Consider the following 14,627-nt stretch of genomic DNA (forward strand, 5'->3'; position numbering starts at 1 on the left):
TAATATCTGGACAGCTACATGCAAGAATGTGAAACTCAATCACCAAATTACACCATATACAAAAATAAATTCAAGATGGATAAAAGACTTACACATAAGTTGTGACACCATAAAAGTCCTAGAGGACTCCTAAACAAGGCAGGAAAACCTCAGCCATTTTTCACGCAGCAATACTTTCAGTGATATATCCCCTAGAGCAAGGGACATAAAGGAAAGAATAAACAAATGGGACATCATCAAATAAAAAACTTCTGCACGGCTGAAGAAAATATCAGCAAAACGAAAAGGGAACCAACTGTATAGGAAAGTATATTTGCAAATGACACCTCAGACAAGGGTTTGATCTCCAAAATATATGAAGAAGTCACACATCTCCACCCCAGGAAGATAAACAACCCAATTTAAAAATGGGCAAGTGTTCAGAGCCCCTGTTGATCTCTAATGCCAGCACCTCCTCCAGCTCACCTAGCTCTAGCTGAAAAAGAAGGGGTAAGTAAAGAGGTTCCTATACCATGCCTCATACAAAGCAGACTGCCCACAAATCAACTGGTGGTAAAGCACCAAGGAAGAAACTGGCTACCAAAGCTGCTCACAAGAGTGCCCCTGCTACTGGAGTGGTGAAGAAACCTCATCGTTACGGGCCTGGTACTGTTGCACTTCATGAAGTTAGACATTATCAGAAGTCGACTAAACTTCTGATTTGCAAACATCCCTTCCACAACTGGTTCAAGAAATTGCTCAGGACTTCAAAACAGATCTGCACTTCCAGAGTGAAGCTATCGGTGCTTTGCAGGAGGCAAGTGAAGCCTATTTTGTTGGCCTTTTTGAAGACACCAACCTGTGTGCTATCCATGCCAAACATGTAACAATTATGCCAAAAGACATCCAGCTATCACACTGCACACATAAAGAATGTACATAAGAATCCACTATGACGGGAAACATTTCATTCTTAAAAAAAAGTTCTTCTTCCTGTTTTTTTTCTTTTTTAAATTATTTTATTGTTGTTCAATTACAGTTGTCTGCATTTTCTCCCCACATCTCCCCGCCCACCCCATCCAAACCCACCTCCCTCCCTTGCTTCCACCCTCCCCCTTGGTTTTGTCCATGTGTCTTTTATAGTAGTTCCTGAAAATCCTTCTCCCCACTGTCCACTCCCCTCTCCCCTCTGGATATTGTTAGATTGTTCTTAATTTCAGTGACTGGTTATATTTACAATAGCCAAGTGCTGGAAGCAACCTAAGTGCCCATCAGCAAATGAGTGGATCAAAAAACTATGGCACATTTACACAATGGAATACTAGACAGCAGAAAGGAAGAAGGAGCTCCTATCCTACCCTTTGTAACAGCATGGATGGAACTGGAGAGCATTATGCTAAGTGAAATAAGCCAGGAGGTGAGAGACAAATACCATACAATCTCACCTTTAACTGGAACATAATCTTCTTCCTGTTATTGGTAGTTCTGAACGTTAGACACATTTTTCTCACGGGGTCAAAAAGGTACCTAAGTATATGTTTGCAAGTGGAAAACAGGGAACAGAAATCAGGTATTGGCTGTTTTTCCATTTTCATTTGTGTGTGAATTTTTTTAATATAAATGTGGGGACATACAGCATTAATGCAAGTCAAGGTGTTTCAGTGAACAAGTTTCAAGCAGTTGAACTTTATAACAATATAAATAAACCTGTTAAATTTTTCTGGACCATGCCAATATTTGGATTTTTTTTAAATGAGTAAATTTCTTATTAATGGCAACTAAAAATAATAATAATACAATAAAAGAAATATAAAATAAAAAATGGGCAAAGGACTTGAATAGAGACTTCTCCAAGGAGGACATACAGAGGGCCCAGAGACATATGAAAAGATACGCAGCATCACTAGCCATCAGAAAGATGCAAATTAAAACCACAATGAGATACCACTTCACACTAGTCAGAATGGCCATCATAAACAAATCAACAAAGAAGTGCTGGAGAAGTTATAGAAAAAAGGGAACCTAGTGCACTATTGGTGGGAACGCAGACTGGTGCAGCCACTGTGGAAAACAGTATGGAATTTCCTCAGAAAACTAAAAATGGAACTGACTTTTGACCTGGCAACACCACTGCTGGAATTATACCTCAAGAATCTTGAAACAACAATTCAAAAAAACCTATGCACCTAAGTGTTCATAGCAGCACAATTCACAATAGCCAAGTGCTGAAAGCAACCTAGGTGCCCACCAGTAAATGAAAGGATCAAAAAACTATGGCACATTTACATGATGGAATACTATGAAGGAGAAAGAAAGAAGGAGCTCCTACCCTTCACAAAAGCATGAGTGGGACTGGAGAGCATTATGCTAAGTGAAATAAGCCAGGCGGTGAAAGAAAACTACCATATGATCTCATCTATAAGTGGAACCTAATCAACAAAACAAACAAGCAAGCAAAATATAACCAGAGATATTAAAATAAAGAACAAAGTGACAGTAACCAGAGAGGAGAGGGGAAAGAGATAATAGGGGAAAATAAGGGAAGGTCCATCAAGGAACACGATAAAGGACACACAGAAAAAGCCAAAGGGGGTAAATTTGAGGGTGGGAGGCAGGGGTGGGTGGGGCAGGGGGTGAGGTTGGCATGGTGAGGTGAAAATGGAGACAACTGTACTTGAACAACAATTAAAAAACAAAACAAAACAAAAAGCAAGTGGAAGCCAACTTGCAGCAGAGGAGTGGAGGCATGAGGTGAAACTGGAGCCCTGCCCATGATGGTTCATTCTGCTCCCCACCCCACTCTACCCTGAGGCCACCTCAGAAATGCAAGGCTCCACCTCACCAGGACTGAAGCCTCTCGATTACCCAAAGCACCAGAGCTACATATACTATCATCTTCATTCAGCACAGTCTCCAAGTCATAAGAAGGCTCTAGCCAACAAAGAATTACAAAGCAGGTGGGGGAGGGGGAGAGGATATATCCCAGGGCTTAATTTATGAGTTGCTTCCTGGGATGTCTCCTCAAATCTTATTTCGACCTGAATGGGATGACTTTGAAGGAAAAACCCAAGAAGAATGCTGAGAGAAAACAAAGAAGATGCTAAGTGAGAGGTTTAAAAACAATTAATTTTAAATGATTACAGATTTACCAAAAGCTATGGCTATGATTTCCTTCTGACTTTGATTATAACCTTCCAGCAAAAATATCTGCCTCAAGAAGGCAAAGTCTTTGCATTATTTTCCACTCCTAGCATGACTACAAAAATATTCTTTGATTTAACATTTGATAAGTTTTGTTCTCAAGGGCAAGCCCCATGAGAAAAAAAATGTATAACAGAATGCAATATGACTACCTGTTGCCATTTTTCTTTCCTGTTGCTTCCTGCTCAAATATTCTGCATTAATTTGAACTCAAAGCTGCATCTCTGATGTGCTACTACCACATTGTCACCCAAACTGAAATAAAGTCGCCTGCTGTTCAACTCCAGGAAAAAGTGCTGCAGACCCAGCTCAACTTGAGTCACCTAGAGATAGCTAAAGGCACTTCAACATGGAAGGAGATCAGGTAGAGTCAGAGGCTGATAAAGTAGCAGACAAAACAGGAAAAGTTGTATTTGAATAGAAGTACACTCAGCACTGAGGGAGGCCAACTTAGTACTGGACATAAAGAGGCTTTAAACAAGTTAACACAAGAGACACCAGTATTTGCCTCAGCTTCCTTTGGCAGTAGAGAACATTGAAAAAGTAGCACTGGAGAGCAGGATCTTTATGGTGCATATCTTTCAGCAAAGAAGAAAAAATAAAAGGCAGCTTTTCCTGGGTGAACACAAAGGCTCAAGGAACTTAGGTCTGACAGATTCTAGGAGCTAAAGAAGTTAAAGTTAAGGATGCATTTCCACTTATATCTACTCCTTTAAATATTCAATATTAAATGCCTCAATATTTTAAGACAAATATATATGAATACCATAATGTGACACAATATATTTCTATGCAGATTCATAAAATGACTAGAGACAAAGAAAACCAGGTTGTGTTGGGAACTATTCTGGTTTTAGAAACTGTAATCCCCCATGGCCAAGGCTGAGTAAGAGACCTTGGGACCATAAGACAGTAAGGAGACAAAATTTATCTTCCTGGTAGGGGTGCCGGCCTCTGCCCCCTTTTACTTCATCCTGCTTGGCCCTGGGCGGATGACTGGTTAGCCAATGATGGGGATTCCTCAAGGGAGGGACAACCTAAGACAGGCATGGTCACAAAGGGGCCCTCAGGGAAGGACTTGGGGGACTATAGAAAAAGGGGGTGATAGGCCCTCACCCCTAGGCTTTGACATAGCCTGAGTCCTCACTCTGTCTGCAAGAAGTCTCCTAATCTCTTGGCTGCCTTACTTCCCCTGCCTGACTTAAACATAAAAGGAGTTTGTTTCCCCCAAATTTTATGGCCCTTTAGCTATCTGACCCTGACTCAGAATAAGCCCTCATAGTTCTTTGTATGTTATTTATTGTTGGATCCTTATTGCCTGACAATGATTGATGAGCTTTACCTGTATTTCTATGCAAATTAAACCCAATAAAAGCCCACTGAGGAACAGGCTCTGGGCCCTTCTCCTTTGAGAATCTCAGCCACCTTTTCTCCCCAAGCAGATCACGTCTTGATAGATTTATTCTCATCTGTGGCAGTGGGGGGCCTCTGCACATGGAGCCCCCCCACAAGGTTGGTTGGTTGGTTTTGCATTAGAATAACATCCAAAGTCCTTGAGTGGTCAAGTTCCCAGTTTGTTATGCTGCTTGTGCTGTGCACTTTCTGGGCATTATGTACACATGCTTAAAGGTTAGTATAAAAAATCTAGTTGAGGCCCTGGCCAGGTAGCTAGGTTGGTTAAAGCGTCATCCCCATATGCCAAGGTTGCAGGTTTGATCCCCAGTCAGAGCACATACAAGAATCAATCAATGAATGCATAAATAAGTGGAAAAACAAATTGATGTTTCTCCCTCTCTTTCTGTTAATACACTGTTAATCCTAGCAGCCATCAGAGGATATAAATTGCCTAACCAACATACAAGCATTTTTCAGCTCTCCTCTTTCCTGCCAGAGTTAGATTAAGGATGGGACCAAGTCCCTTATCCCCACCCAAGTCTTTAAAACATACATTCACATTCTTTCTTTCTCTCTTTCTCTCTCTCTCTCTCTCTCTCTCTCTCTCTCAAAATCAATTTAAAAAAAAATCTGGTCGAAAACACATATTTGTTAACACACACAAAAACCCTGTTTCATGGGTGCAAAGAGAGTATTTCAGACAGACTGCAGGCACACCCCTTGATAAATAGGACAAAGTGACAAGCACTTTCTCCACATTGGCACCAAGAGCTCTGAAAGCTGCTAAAACAGAGAAAGCAAAGTAGCTTCTTTAACAAAGAATGTTCTTTCCTGGGCTACAGAGACAAAAATCCCCAGGGGCTACTGACAGGATTCCCTCCAAAGGAGCAACCATGAGTTAGACTTACAAGGTTTTGGCAGCTCTCATCAGCTGTGGCCAGGGGAATCTGAGAGGGTCCAAGCCACATAGGAAGCACCACTAAAATGGTAGGCACAGGAGGCAAGAGATCAGGGCTACAAGTGGAGGCAGAAGGACTGCTATTCATTAACCACCAGAACAAAAGACCAGGAGACAATACACTGTTAATCCTAGCAGCCACCAGAGGATATAAATTGCCTAACCAATATACCAGCATTTTTCACCTCTCCTCTTTCCTGCCAGAGCTAGATTAAGGATGGGACCAAGTCCCTTATCCCCACCCAAGTCTTTAAAACATACATTACTGAATCTTTCTGAAGTCTTAACCCTGAAAGATTTATCTCCTAAAATGGATTACAGAAAAATACTGCCCTGAAACACCACTACAGGGGATAGGAGGGGATAGGTACACTTTGTAATTCATATTGAGAATGCCTGAGTAGGGCTGTGTAGTCAGATCAAACAGAACTCTAACACTTATAACTGTTCCCTGACCTTTCTGAGCCCCTGCTTTTCCACCTGTAAAATGGGAATATCATGTCTTACTTACCTCACAGAATTGCTGTGAGGGTTAAACGAAAAAAAAAATAAGCATGAGGGAGGGTAGGATGAAATAAATGGTAAGTACTGCTGTCACTATTACCCACAGCACCACTTAGGAGTTTTAGCTATGGCCATGTGAATCAAGGAAATAAAACCCAATTTTCTCTAGTTAAGAATGAACTCTCTTTGTACATGAAAGTATTTGGGGGGAGCAATAGAACTAAAGAGAGCTGGCCTTAAAATATATTAAATTTCAGAGATATAATCAAGGAACTCAGACAACAGTTCTAATTTCCTTCTACTGAGAATAATGTATCAAAATGACTACTTTTGTAATAATGACCACTTTTGCAAGTGGTCAAAATTATCCCAGGTACAGTTGTGGTGTCTTCTGCCAGTAGGAGTTGCTGCCCAGTGATCTTGCATCTTTCTAAATCTTGGGCCTGATAATGTCACAAACCCGCTTTAAAAGCCTCCCACTACCCTTGGGAGAAATCTAAACTAAGGGCCTACTCTAAGCCCACCACTTACCACTTTATAGGATCTGCCCCCCAAACCCTTTTGTCTTCATCTACAGCACACCTTCCTACACATCATGCTGATTTTCAGGTGCACCTAACTGCTAGCAGTTATCTCTGATTCTAAACAGAAAAGACAGCAGGTTTAAGACTCAGAGCCTTGCCCAGGTATTTTCTCCACTAAGAAATTTCTTCTTCCCCTACCATACCCTATACTCCCCTCAACAAAGTAAGTTAGTTGTTCCCGCTTTTGTCCTATGAGCAAAAAGTTCTAATAGATTTTAGCTCTAACCTAAAATAGCTCTAACATGGAACAGTGCCCTCTCACCAGTTCTGCTGTCAGGTCCTAGAGGGAGGGAAAAGAATCAACACGTATTATGTACCTGCTGCAAGCCAGGCCCCATACTGATTGCTTTCTGCTCACTATTAACAAGCTAGCCCAGGAGTTGATATATAGCTTCATTCATTGAGAACTTACCAAATGCCTACTACACCCCATGCTCTGGTCCAAGAAGTTAGAATATGCTGTTGAACAGGACAGATATGGTTCCTGCTCTGCTCTCATAGAGAATAGAGACAATCGACAAGCAAATAGAAAAAGTACCAGAGAATGAAAAGGGCTATACAGAAAAAAAAACACAGACATGAGAAAGTATGAAAGGGAGAGAGGTAGGGACACTAGATAGGTAGATCAGAGTAGGCATCTCTGAGGTGACATTTAAACAGATGTAAAAAATGGGGAGCAGATGTACTAAACAGAGGGAACAGCAGGTGCTAAGACCAGCACATTCAATAAGGAGAATTGAGACCAGTGTAGCTGAAGGTCAGGGGACGAAGAGATGAGGCTTAGAGGAAGACAAAGGCCAAACCATAAAGAAGGTCTTTCTTCCTGTGGCTATAAAGGAAGCTGTGTTTTACTCTAAGCACAATGAGAAGTCAATGAAAAGTCTTGAAGCTGAGGGTTGACATGATCTGATGAACATTTGCAAGAGGAGTACACTGCCTACTGTGTAGGGAATGAATTAGAGAGGAGTGCAAGTGGCCAGGAGAGGAAGAACAAAGTTCAGAATTGTAGTCCAGCTGCCACAAGCCAGGATTTGTCCTCAAGAGAGATTTGAAGAAGGCAAAGATATCTATAGGTTTACGGGTCATGAGGATAACTAAAGGTATCAACCAGATCCATGTTACGGGCAGCAGAGTTAGGTTCCAATACCAGCCAAGTATATTTTACTTTCCAAGCTTCAGTATCCTCATCTGAAAAATAGGGCTAACACTCCCACGACATGCCCACCACTCGGGGTTGCTGCAGAGAATTAAATTCTTAGCAATAGCTCTGGGCCAGAGCAGTGTCTAAAATGTGAATATCCTTCCCTTCAAAAGAAAAAATATCTATTTTTTCATTTCCCTAAAAAGGAGGGTGGGAATCTGACCTATTAAGGAAAAAGAGTAGCAGCCATGATCTCACCATTCCAGTCTGCTCAGGTCACATTTTAATGCCTGTAAGAAGGAAAGTCTCACTCAGGAGGTGAGAGAAAAGTGAAAAAAGCCACAACATACCTATGACAGAAAAGTCCCTCTTCTTTCTTCCTACAATTTTATACTCTAGACCAGGACTTGACGAATTCTTGGTGGCATTGGGTATACAGGATCAGGCTAGTGCCTGAAACCTTTTTTTCCTATGAAGAGCTTCTCTATAAAAGTTAGAAGGGGATGGGAGCAGTATAAAGTGGCCTGGAGAAGCATAGGGAAAAAACTCTTGCTTTGCAGTAAAACAGATCTAGGCTGTGTTACTTATTAGCAGCCCCCTAAATTTCAATTTCCTCAACTGTTAAATGGTAACCACCACACTTCTTATAGGGTTTGTCCAAGAAGTGGCAAACATGCCAGAAAAGCAAGGCCAATAAAGAGCTTTGTATTGGGTTGGCTAAAAAATTTGTTTAGTTTTTTCTGTACAAGGGCTCTAGAAGTGCTTAGTTGTCTTTAACTTCATTCAAAACAATTGTTAGATTGTGTTGTGACATCTGTCATATCAGTGTGCATTTAAAAAAACTGATCAAAACTGGTGAATTTTTGTGCAGCCATTTTAATATTGAAGATGGAAAAAGACACACAACATTTTCAGCATAGTGTGCTTTATTATTTCAAGAAAGTAAAAATGCAATTGTAACACAAAAAAACAATTTGTGCAGGTGTTGTGACTGATCAAACATGTCAAAAGTGGTTTGCTAAGTTTCATGGTACTACCAACATTTTGGCCAAATAATTATTTGCTGTGGGGCTATCTTATGCATTGGAAGATGTTTCAAAGCACCTCTGGCCTCTATTCACTAGAAGCCAACAGCAGGAGATGGCTGATATGCAAAATATCCAAATCACTAAAGTTATTGGTGAAAATGAAAAATGTTTCTTTTATTTTACAGAAAAAACTAAACAGACTTTTTGGCCAACCCAATAGTTACTACTCTTGGCCAATATTTGGAAGGTCCAGAATTAGGTTCACAGGTCAAACAGTGAGTAAGGGTAAAAGCCTGGCCCCAAGCCCAGTTCTGACCCAAAAGTACATCCTTCACCACTTGCTTATGCTCTTTACTAAAAAACACCAAGAATTTTCATTCTCATTTTTTTTAACCTGTCTCTTCCACCTCCAACCTAGAATGGGTCAGAGTACATGTCTTAAAATGTATTTGGATATGACCAAACAGAATCCAGTTACAACGGGAGGGCAAAAAAGTGAAGAAGATCACATATCCCTTAATAGTTATCTGATGACTGAAATATGGCTGTAGTAGAAGACTTCAGGCAGCCTGACCTTGGGCAGATCCCCTCTCCCCTTCGAGCCTCCATTTCCTCTACTATAAAATGGGGAAATTATCTCAAACTGCCTACAGCTTGGAATAGTTAAGTGGCAACAATGATTAAAGTACTTAATACTCTCATCACTGTATTGTCGGACTTGGCATGCTCAGGGACTAAATAGGCTGTTTGCCACCAGGCCAATAAAATCATCAACCCATGATGGGCCACATCAGGGGTTCATATCAGAGTCCACACAGAAAATAAGTTGGGATCGGCACGTGGTCCAGTCAGTCCTCCTGAGAAAATACCTCTACAAACACCCTTCAACCTCTATTGCCTGCTCTATAGCACCAGCAAAACAGCTGCCTGGTGGTTGAGAGAGACCCAAGAGAAGGGCATGCTCTATAAGGTTTTCAAGATGCCTGATGATGCAACTGGTGACAGCTGGAAACCTGCACTGGCTCCACCTCCAGCTGCACCTGCTCATTCTCCTCCCCACCTGGAACCTTTCAAAATTCTTTGATTTATTTCAAATCTATGTCTAAATCACTGTTTCATCCTTTTAATTCATCTTTGAAGATGCTGCTGTTGTAGAACTGAGGAGTAAACATCTTCAATAAAAAAAAATCATCTACCTAACATATATTTCCATATGTCCTTGTAGGTATAGAGACTATCATTGAAAGAAAACAAGGAAATGGAAAACAGAATTTAACCAAGTACTCGGGACAGCAGTGAGGAGACCTATTTTAGCAATATGCCCTTTTGTGTCATTTGCTTGTATTATTTTATCATTTTTCTCTAAAACCAAGTTTTAAAGCCCTGTCCAGAGATTTAAGTGTAGTAAAATGGGTTTGGAAAAGTAATCCACAAAGGTTAAGTGGCTTTCTATGGAGACAGGAGGAGTAATTAAGGAATTTTTGTCTGATTTGTAATGTTCTCATTCTTCACAAGTAAAACATATTCGTGTACTACCGCTATAATTAAAAATAAATTAAATGGTACAGCTTAAGAGGGCATTTTGGCAATACCCATGGCTAAAAATACACATGCCCTCTGCCCCCACCAGTTCTGTTATAGGAGTTTAACCTACAGATATAATAGCACACCACTAAAGACTTCTCTCCTCGAAAATTCACTTAAGTACCATTAGCAAAAACTAGAAATGGCAGAAATGTATAACATTAAGATATAGTTAAGATAATGTTGGTACAAGTGTACAATGGACTTTTATGAGAACTTTTAAAAAGAATGATGTGGCTTTATAAGTACAGACATATAAAACTTCCTTTAGAGTTCAGTAAAATATTGTGTATGTTGTTACCATTTTGTTTAGAAAAATAATGAAGAGGGTATAGATATACAGATATGCTTGTCTTTACGTGAGTTTTTCTGAAATGATACACAAGACTGGAACAGTGGTTGACTCCAATGGGAACAAGGGGACTGACGGACAGATGAGTAGAGATCTTTTTGTGACACTTCACCACACCCTTTTTGTAGTCTTTCAGTTTTCTCAATTTGTTCGTGCATTGCAAACACATCTTTATTTAAAAAAAAACACACACAGTAACTTTTCTTTTCTAAGGAAAGTACCTTCCTGCTTGGTTGTGCTGGGAGGTAAAAGCTTCTGAGTCAACAGCCCGTGAGCTCCAGTCCCAAAGCCTCCGTTCTCGTGCCGCCGGGACTTGGAAGACTCACGTCAGCCTCAGGGGACCAGGTGGCCCTATCCATTAAGTAAGGTGATCTCCCTTCCCCGACTGGGGAGCCGGGCCGCTACGCTAGGCAGCGAGCCCGACTCCCGCCCCGTCCCGCGCTCACCGCCAATGATGGTCCGGATGAGGGAGGCGTGCCCAGGGCAGTCGACCAGCGTGACCTGAAGCTCCAACTCGCTGAGATCCGGACTGGCCTCCAGCGCCGGGTCGGGCGCTGGAATCGCTAACCGCAGACGCGCCGGTAGCGGCACCGAGAAGCACGAGAAACCCAAGTCAAGTGTGATGCCACGCTCGCGGCTCTGCGGCTGCTTGTCGAAGGCGGCGGTGGAGGCCTTGGTGCTCAGCGCCCGCGCCAGCGCTGTCTTGCCGCTGTCGATGTGACCCAGCACTCCCACATTCACGTTCACCCGCCGCCCTGCCATGCCACAGCCTCCTAGAACACCCGCCGGTTCGCCCCTCCTGCGGCCGCCGCTGCGGTCCGACCCATTAAGCTGCCCCCTCTGCCACCCGCGCTCCGGGCACGCCCGTTCCGGCCACGAAGTTTCCGTCTTCCAGGCACCTGCAGGCACCACCAGACACACGCAGGAGGTGGGTGTCCCAGGGACCAGACTCGGCAGAGGGCACCGACTACAGGGCTGCTGTTACCTGGCTCCGCCTATCTGAAGCTCGGAGGAGCCCGAGGTTGGGGAATCCCATCCATCCATCTTGCCATTCACCCTATTCTCCTCAACAAGCTTCCAGGCACCATTCATTGCATTGGGAGTGGTAAAGGTCACAAACAAATAGGTGAACTAATGACTGCACCAGACCGGTTCAGAGAGTGAAAAGCCCTCTAGGAAAAATAGAAACAGAGATTTAAAAGGACTGGAACACCAGGGGAAGGGAGGGCAGCTACCTTACAATCAATATATAGGCTTGTTAGAGTTGCTGTTTGAGCTGAGGCTCCAAGGATGAGAAGGAACCAGCCATGGGAAACCCAGGAAAGAGTGTTAGAACATAGGAGAGAATGACTCAGGAATTCTCATCCCCAGAGTCTATAGCCTGCCTTAGGATGGGCTACAAAGCTCCAAATTTTATTTAAAATATTGTTTATGCAAATGTACTGGAGAGAGAGTCCATAAATCTTACTAGATTCTCAAAGTGTCTAGAACCACTAAAAGGGTTATCATCAACAGATTTAAGTGTCTACACTGGCCATGTGGATAACTCAAAGGAGAGAAATTAACAGTGTTTGAGATGTCAGAGGTCAGTAGAGACTGTGAAGAAGTGGACAGCATGTCCGGTCTAAAGGGAGAAGCCATCGCTCAGCTTCAGTCAACTGATAACAGCCAGGACTAATAGCCTAATGTTGCTGATCTTACCATTTTTCAGGAGAAGAGAGTGTTTCTATATGAAATCTGACCTTTGCATGCCAGAAACTAATTTTGATTTAATTTAAACACAACTGTGGCCAAGCACAAAATTTGTTCAATTTTGCCTGGCAGCCAGTTTGCCCTCTGTGATAAGCCAGGCAATGTTCTGATGTAGTCAAGCCTGCAGTAAGTGCTCCCTGATGCTTCCTGTGGTCCAAGACTTGCATTAGGAGAAGCGTTCCAGAGATGAGCAGACACAATCCAGTCCATCCTGCAGCACAGGAATGAGAAGGGCACATGCTGAGATAGGTATGAGTCATGTGCTGCCACTTGACAAGAGGCTTGTGCAGCATAAGATGAAGACTTAAGGGGGAGATTTGGGGAAGGGACACTTATGTTTTTTAGGCACATGGCACTCAACTGATGAAAAGTTGCTGCTAAGTACATATATACACAATACTAACAACAGTCCTACCTGGCTGGTATTCCCATCTTACAGAGGAGGAAAGTGTCCCAGAGAAAGGCATTAAATCAATATATATTGAGTAGCTCTGTGCTAGGCATTGCACTAGAAGCACTGCACATCAAAAAGCCAGATATATTCTCTGCTCTCCTTCTCTAAAGGAGGTAACAAACAAGTCAATGTAATCACATAAAGGAAGCCGATAGGAAAAAGTAGCCCAGACTTGGTGGTGAGGATGTGTCAAGGGAGACCTCTCAGAGGAAAAAACTTGTAAGTTAAGTCCTGAGCAAGGGAAGGACAGAATCTGGCTAGTGTGTACCAAGCCATTTTCCTTTTTCACTGGGGAATTCAGCTAGACTGCATGTCTCAGACTCTCTTGCAGTTAGCAAGGCCATTAACTGCATTCTGACCCATGGAAACTGGGCAGAAATGATATTGGCTACCTCCAGGCATTTGTTGGGCAATCTTCCATACTCTTTGCCCATCTGCTGGCTTAATGGTGAAAACTCCAGAGGCCAGAGAAGGGCAGAGTCTCTAGAGGAAGGGAATCTGGGTTCCCATAAAGTTTTGAAGCAGAGGGACATAAAGTTGCATCCCATGCCCAACCTGCCTACCTGCATAGGTCTGTGGTGGGGTGACAAATAATTTTTTTCTTTAAGCCACTGAAACCTGGGGCTGTAGGTTGTAGCATTACCATAAAACAGTCAGTTGGAGAATGGAGGACTCCCTCCCATTGGCCAAGATGTCAGCAGGGGGAGGCTCTTATACCGAGTGCAGAAAGTTAGAAATATCAATGGATAGGGCCCCAAGAATGCCAAAAGCTAGCAAAATAATTGAACAGAAAAAAGTCCCCGTACTCTGGTACCAGATTGGGGGTGTGACCAGGGGAAAGCAGGCACATGTGCCATAGAAGTCAAAATGACACAGGAGGAGGTACTAGACCAAAGAGGCCTGTCAGTCTAGCCTGGAGAAAGAAGGGATTGGTTGGGAGGTGGACCCACCTAAAGCATGCAAAAGATCAGGAAGTTAATTGGTCATTTTGGGGGAGCCCCCAGTCCATCCCAAGCTCAAACTAATATAATCTCATGGTAACGAAGATGTTCTCCTGCCCACCTGGTGTTGTACTTGCCTGTGAGTTCATGTGCTCTCTCCCCCAGGAGCATGTGATCATATGGCCCTAGTCATGTGATTGTATGGCCCATGGTTGTGTGGGCTCCCCACTCAGGCTCCAGGAGGGAGCCTGAAATGAACGGCAACCAGGAACAAGCTAAGCTATCTGGATGGGGACTAAGGCTGCTTAGCAGCTGCCTACAGGCTCTGAAGAACTGTACTTTAAAATGGAGCAGGAACTCGAGACACTGGCTTTTGTCTTGGCCTTGCTGAGGACATTGATGGAGTTTTTCATGGCAGAAAGATGAGATGGTCTTTCAGGCAGGAGTCCACCATTCCCCAAGATTGTGCAGCACCTGAATAAAATCTCTTTCCCTTTGCACCAGTACCTGACTCACGAGTTTGGCTTTTGTGGTGCCTAGCAGCCAAACCTCCATTTTATTCAGTTACAGTACCAGTTAACATGATCTGTTATAACTAAGAGCTTCCCAGTGGAGGGACTGGAATTAACCTATGTCTTTATGTCTTCAACTTTAATGACCCTCCCTCCAGAATGGCTCCAAGACTGGTCCTACCCCACCAGAAGCTTGGAGCATGAGACCCATAGGGAGTCCAATGCTGTATCTAAAGGGTCAA

The 14,627-nt window shown here is 42.9% G+C and overlaps 1 protein-coding gene and 1 pseudogene across 1 annotated transcript in view; one reads left to right on the forward strand and one right to left on the reverse strand.

The window, feature by feature from the left end:
- The window catches only part of EEFSEC (eukaryotic elongation factor, selenocysteine-tRNA specific), a 337,743-nt gene extending 326,165 nt beyond the window's left edge, over positions 1–11,578 (reverse strand). Inside the window, exon 1 of the mRNA XM_045849702.1 lies at positions 11,173–11,578. Within this exon, the coding sequence (XP_045705658.1) occupies positions 11,173–11,488 (316 nt within the window). The 5' untranslated portion in view covers positions 11,489–11,578. The remainder of the gene's footprint in view (positions 1–11,172) is intronic.
- On the forward strand, positions 513–922 carry LOC123826289 (annotated as a pseudogene).
- Positions 11,579–14,627: the final 3,049 nt, after the last annotated feature.

Source organism: Phyllostomus hastatus, unplaced genomic scaffold (assembly GCF_019186645.2).
Source record: "Phyllostomus hastatus isolate PE091 unplaced genomic scaffold, TTU_PhHast_1.1 phas_contig_80, whole genome shotgun sequence".
NCBI classification, from domain to species: Eukaryota; Metazoa; Chordata; class Mammalia; order Chiroptera; family Phyllostomidae; genus Phyllostomus; species Phyllostomus hastatus.